A 6,582-nucleotide genomic window follows, 5' to 3' on the forward strand; every position below is an offset into this window, starting at 1 on the left:
ATCACTGCCCCGTGACAGCTCACCGCAGCTTCTCACCTCTTCAGGGCGACCACAGTTGTACCATTTGTGTTTGACATGGCAACAGGCGACAAGATTCCCATTGTCTTAATGGGAAAACTGGGGCTCAAAAAAGGCTCGTAATGCATGCAGGGCTCCATAGCAGTCAGGGTTGGGGAGGTGATGGGAGGTGAATAATGGCAGTGACGGGGTGCCAGTGACCAGCAGCCGGAAGTCAGCTCAGGCTACCCCTGGGACCTGCTAGGCCATTGGCCCAGTTTCCATGATTTCAGAGCCCAGCTGTTTCTGCCCCAAGGAAAGGGTACTTTAAGCACCCCCGCGCACCTTCCCTTCCTCAAGGCTTCAGGAGGCTCGGTCTAGGAGAGGGTAGGGACAGAGGATGAGAAAGGCCAAGCTTCTGCCTGCCTCCATTCTCAAGGCTGAGCCAGCTTTGGGGACGCAGCAGCAATCCCAGAACTCACATTCCACAAAGGGAGTTCCCCACCAGCTTCCACATCCACCCACACAGCCCCCAGACGCCCGCTCAGACAGACACCTAGATACACACACCCAGGCTGACTCCCCGAGCCTGACCAGCTTCTGGGAACACAACCAGCTACATCTGCGCTCGGGGTTCCATTTCCTTATTCTCCTCTTAGAAAAACAAGATTATCCAGGTACTACGTTTTGTTTGTTCCAGGTTCTCCAGGACACAGCTTCTGTGGAAGGAAGGCTCCATCCAGAACTCAAGAGCCCAGCCAGCCTCGGGCAGGAACCCGGGGAGCCGTGTCCTCAGGGGCTGCGGCATCCTGGCCTCTTCCCTTAACACACCACAAATACAAGTTTCAAAAGGCAAATGGGGAGTTGGTGGGGAGGGGAAGCCAGAAAGGCCAGAGAGCCTGGGGGAGACATAGGGATATCCAGGGCATGGCTTCTTTTCTGTTGGAGGGTGGGATCGGGGTCAGGTAGAGTAATGAGAAGCAGAGGCAGCCCAGAAAAGCTTATTATTAGCCATGGCCCAGGTTATGCTGGTCCCTCAAAGTACAGCCCACCCTTGCCCTGGAAAAGGTACACAGCCTTCCTCCCCCAGGAATGGGAGATGCTGGAAGCAGCCCGTCACAGTCAGCCCTGAACTCCAAACCGCAAACTCAATCTATCATGGTTTGCTGGCGATTCTTTATTAAACCAATTCTGCTGGATCAATGCTTCCTGCCCGTCAAAATGATGAATAAATCCTCGACTAGCCTGAGCAATGCTTGCAGAAGCTCTTGTGAAGCCTGAGATGGGCAATGGCAATTGGCTACACATAGAGGCCCAAGGCCAGTGGTTGAAACTCTAGAGACTGGGGCTGGGGGTGCTGGTAGGGGTGGGATGGGTTCGGTGGGGTTGAATGGTGGGTTTTCTGAGCTTAGAAGACTTAGCTAGGCTCTTGCCTCTTTGACCTTCTGAGGATGAGACTAGCTGTTCTGGCCTAAAAGCAGGAAAGGCATGGCCACAGCTCCTCCAGACACACTGAGATGGTCTTTGTTGGATTTCTTTCTTTACACCCGACCTAGCTCCAGACAGCTACAAGGCGGTGCAAAGACGAAACGCACTTGCGGCCACCAGTCCCTGTTGCTTGTTGCACAAACCCAAATTCAAAGCCCACTCCGACCCTTTTCATGTTGCCCATTTAAAAATCCTGCTGCATCCCTGCTTCCCTATCCCCACCACCCTGTCCTGTAGCCATGTCCCAGGTAGCCTGCAGTTAGTGGGAGATTCTGCAGCACGGGGACTGCAGACAGACATACCAGAATGGGTAGGAGTAAGGCCAGGAAGGGAGAAAGGATCCTATTTGATGAAACTGACCCAGTCCTAACTCTTCACTATCCAAGGTAAGGGAGACAGGAAGGGCCAGGCCCAGCATCCAGAAGGTCCTCAGTCAATGCCTGCTGTTGAGGGAGGCTGGGCATGCCAGGGGTTGGCCTCTTGAAGGCTCCCCAGGCAATGGGCTTGGTGATGAGAACCCTGAACAGATGCTTTCTGACAACAAAGACAGCAGGGACCTGGGCAAGGCAGGCGAGGGCCCTTCAACACCCAAGTGGTTGGTACTGGAACTGCCTGTCACTACCACTGAAAAGTTCAGAGATAGGAGGAAAAGCCCAGGACACCCAGGGAGGTGAAAGAAACATAGCTCCTGCTCGCTCCTCCCTAGCTCAGCCTGGCATCCTCAGGGCCCAGTACCACCCAGAGGCAAGTCCACTCTTTAGGAAGCTGGCACTGGGAACCCAGTCACCATTCCTGATGGGAGGGTCCCACATTTGCTCACACAATTTGATGACTATGGCTGTCTGTTTAGCCTGTCCTATGGTCTCCCTAATCCTCTGGGAATGGGAACCCTGGAGGTATTAGGGTTAGGAGAAGCAGTCTCTCAAAGGAAAAAGAGGGGAGGGGCTCTGTTCGCTACCTATTTTAAGCCACTGAGTGTTGTCTGACTGGTCATTCCCAGCACGAGAAATCTCTCTCATTGGATGGAAAATGGCTTTGCTCTCATTACAAACCCAGCTTCCCTGGAGTTTGCAAAGAGGGCTCTGGGTTGGCAAAATGCTCATCTTTATAGGCAGGCAAGCAAGGTAGGCAAGGAACAGAGATGAGTAGGGGGCAGGGCCCAGAGAAAGAGAGAATGAGAGAATTAAAGCCAGCTTGAAAACTGTTTCCCAGACCTTCTTCTCAGTCTTATGTATCAGGTAAGCCCAGAGGGGCACTAGGGGACCTCAGGACCTTGACTTAGGTAAAAGCATCCCTGATCCCAACCCTAGACACAACCAACAATCCCTCTTTTTACACAACTATGCCCACGAGCTCCCAGTGGTGTCTGCTGTTCAGTGGCATCTGACTCAGGTGATATGGAAGGGGGCAGGGTCCCTCTCCCTGACTGGCAGTCATGCCTTGTTTGGGGACCGACCAGTGGCCCATGAGAGACCAAGCAGATCCTGAAGCTTGGGTCTCTGGGGTACCGAGAGGCCACTGAACAAGCACGGGGCACAGGACAGTTGCTCATCAGTCAGAACACCAGGCATCTTCACCCATCGTTATGAGCAAGGTCATTCTGCCCTGCCGTTCCTGATGCCCTGCCCAGGGTGCCTGCTCCTGGCCCACCACTCAGCACGAGGGGCTGAGCTCAGGGTTACAGTGGGTGCAGGGGGTTTCCATCCTGGCCTGAGGCCCCAGTGACCTCTGTCCTCCAGGGACCCGGCCACAGCTTCCCAGGGCACCAGAAGGCAGATATTGATGCCTGCCGTCAGTACCCAAGGAGCTGGCCCGTTGCTAAGAGGTCTGTCTCTCTTCATGGACCTGCTCTGCAGGCTGAATGACCCGGAGCTGCCTCTAGGATGGCCATTCTGACTCTGCAGCCTTGAAGGGGGAGGAGGAATGTGTGGCTTAAGGTGGCAGAGCCCTATCCTGGCTGCCGGCAGGGCTAGGCCAGGCTCAGAACACCTTTTCAGTCTGTCTCGAATGCAGCCCAGACCCGAGAAGACCGGTGCCTGAACACAGAGCAAAGTTCCCAGAGAGGTGCAGGAGGGGCCTAGGGGTGTCTCAGAACCTAGAGGCGCCCTGCTTCTCTTGGAGCTCCCAGCGCAAGGAGGGAAAGTTAACTCTGGCTGGGAGGGAGGGTCAGCAGGAGGCATGCCTGCGACCGCGCAGAGCACCCACGGGATCATCGCAGCGGCCCCTTACCTGAAGTCGCTGTAGGGGTGGATAATCCAAAATCCCGCTGACTTGACCCTCTCCTGCTCGCGCTCCACGGCTTTCTGGCTGCCGAACATCCTTAGGGAGAATTTGTTGACCCCGGGTTGGAGCATGGCCCCGAACTGGCGCTGCATGAAGCCGGCCTGGCCCAGGCGCACCTCGGCCTCCGGGAGGATCTGGTCGCCGGCGGCCGCGCCTCCCTCCACTTTGATAGCGGTGTCCGCGGAGGGCTGCTCGCAGGAGGCGGAGGCCGGCTGCGGTGGCTGCTGGGGCGGCGGCGGCGAGGCTGCGGGCTGCACCGAGGCGCCAGGGCGCTCGGGCTCGGCTGCCAGGCCTGGGGGCGTCCTGTCCTCGCCGGGGGACGCGTCGCCCTCGGCGATGAGCCGCCGCTCCTCCGCGGAGTCATGCAGGTGTCCGTGACTGCTGCCGCTCCCCGTGCCGCCGCCGCCGCCGCCCCGGCTGCCCAGCGAGGCCAGGCTCCCGCGGAAGCGCCTGCAGTCGCCGTTCGTGCTGGACTTGCCCGCGCCGCGGGCCGGCCCTTCGCTGTCCGCTGCCCCGAGGGCCGAGCTCCGGGACTCCGTGCTCCCCGCGGCCGCCGAGGGCGAAGGCGAGGGCAGCGGCCGCAGCCGGATGCTCCTGCGGCTGGGGTCTTGGCGGCCCCCGGTCCCCTCCTCCTCGGCGTCCTCTTCCTCGTCCATGATCCACGCCTTGGCCCCCACCTGCTGCGGGAGGCTGTAGAGTCGCTTGCGCATGGACGGCGGCAGCTTGTCCATGGCGCCAGGGGCCGGGACCCGAGCCGGGCCGGGGGCAGGGGCGCGGCGCCGCGGACGGGATCCAGGTCCGCCAGCCGGTCAGTCCGCCCGTGGGGACGCGTCCTTCGCCGCCGGCGCGGGGCCGCCTCAGGCGCCCATTCTCGGGCAGGCTGCGCGCCGCGGGGAGGCTCCCAGTCCCGCTGCGAGTCCCAGGGCTCGCCGCGCTGCGCCTCCTCCCCGGCCGGGCTGGGCGCGGGGACCCCGCGTTCCCTCCTTCCCTCCCTCCCTCTCTCCCTCCCTCTCGCGTTCAGGGGCGCGGCGCGCGGCCCGGCTCCAGGCGCCCCGCCCCCGCGGGGAACAATGGGCGCCGGCTGGAGAGGCGCTGCGGCCGCGGCGCTCGGGGAACCTCTCTGGAGCGCAGAGCGCACGGCCCGCGCGGCTCCCGGGCGTGCGTCCCGCGGGAGAGCTGGCGGTCCGTCTGTCTCGCCGCCTGGGCTTTGTGGCTGGCCACCAGCGAGCTCGCCTCGCGTCCTCCGCCCCGGCCAGTCCGGTCAGTGCTGGGGCTACCGCCGCAGCCAAGCGGAGCCCAGCGACCCGCCGGGCTTACATCAGCGGACGCCTCCCTCGGAGCGCCCTCCGGCAGCGCTCGGGCTCCCGCGCCCCGGAATATTCATGAAGCCGCCGCAGCTCGCGGGTTGCCATAGGAGCGGCTCCTGCAGTCGGGCCTGCCTACCTGGGGTTCTTAAAGGGGCAGCTGCGCAAGGGCCGGGGACTGGGAGGGGGCGGGGGGCGGGGGGCGGGCCTGGCTAGGGGCCCGGGTTAGACCCTCGCTAGACTTTTGGGGCCGGGGTGAGAGGTGTCCTCACTCCTGCGCCCTTAAATCTCTTTCCTGGGCCAAGCTGGGAGCGCGCCCCAAGTCTAGAGCTCCGGCTTCAGTTGCGAATTCCCCATCCCAAGATTGAAGGGGACGGGATAGCTTCCCAATTTCTCCATCACCAAGCTCTGGGCTCGCCTTTCCCTGGCAGGTTTGCTCCTCCGCTGGGTACCCCGACCCTCCTCTTGGGAGGCTACCGGGTGGTCTGCACGCAGAGTCAGGGCCTTCCCCCAACCCGCTTGGAGAGGGGGTTTCCGGGAAATGCACTGCGTCGGGGAGGTTCCCAGGGTTTTCCAGTAGCAAGGGCTGGGGGCGAAAACCGCGCCTGTCTTTCCCCTGCAAAGCCTCGCAGCAGCCAGGCAAAGAGGGCATGGGGAAACAGGGAGACACGCACAGGGCGCGCGGGTGGGACCCAGCCCTTCGAGGTAAGACTTCGAGGAAATGCGCCGGCAACAGTCAAGGATGCGAGATCCGAACGCCTATCTCCGCACGCGTCCTGGCTGTTCCCATAGAGGGATGAGCCGGCTGCAGCAGGGAGCTGGTTGGCGGCTCCTCGAACGCCCCGAGCACTCTGTAACTGGCTTTGGAGCCCCTTCTCCCTGTATTCCCACCCAAATTATGACACCTCCTATGTGGACCCACGCTGGTAGAGTTTCTGCTCCACCCAGACCCCCCACCTCCACCCCCAAGCAGCTGCACAGCCCCCACTCCGTTCGAGTCTGCAGCCCAGCCCCCTACCCCTAGCCAAGGATCCAGCTGTATGTCCTCTCCCAGTCTCTCCCAAGTGTACATATGGACAGATTTTACTAGCTCAGCCTAAGATATAGCCCAACCCCTCTCCAACATCCAGGACAGCCTGATACCCCAGAGTAGTTCAGAAATGGGGAGGAGGATAGATTGGGCATTAAGGGAAGGGGTTGTCCAGGAAAGGCTGGAGGCAGGATTAATGCTGGAGCGGACCCACAGCGAAGTATCACGTATCACAGGAGGGAGGCAAAAAGGTCCCCTGGCTCTGCCATCTCTCTGAGAAATAACATCAAGTTTTTTTCCAAGTGATTTCTTTACTCTCATTATTAGCCCAATGTGACCAGTTCCCCCTCCTCCATGCAGAGTAGGAATTTGGAAGGCAGGATGCGGGGTGGGCAGCCTAGCAAGGGGTTCTTCTACTCTATCCACTGGACCATAGGCCCTCCCACAGCGGGAGGAATGACTAGGGTGATGACATCACTG

General features: G+C 60.6%; 1 protein-coding gene across 1 annotated transcript in view; it reads right to left on the reverse strand.

Moving 5' to 3' along the window:
* Positions 1-5,195, reverse strand: part of HCN4 (hyperpolarization activated cyclic nucleotide gated potassium channel 4) — a 48,181-nt gene extending 42,986 nt beyond the window's left edge. Inside the window, exon 1 of the mRNA XM_021671380.2 lies at positions 3,715-5,195. Within this exon, the coding sequence (XP_021527055.2) occupies positions 3,715-4,499 (785 nt within the window). The 5' untranslated portion in view covers positions 4,500-5,195. The remainder of the gene's footprint in view (positions 1-3,714) is intronic.
* Positions 5,196-6,582: the final 1,387 nt, after the last annotated feature.

The sequence above is a fragment of the Aotus nancymaae genome, unplaced genomic scaffold, assembly GCF_030222135.1.
Source record: "Aotus nancymaae isolate 86718 unplaced genomic scaffold, 86718_ANA_hifiasm-v0.15.2.pri h1tg000003l, whole genome shotgun sequence".
NCBI lineage: Eukaryota > Metazoa > Chordata > Mammalia > Primates > Aotidae > Aotus > Aotus nancymaae.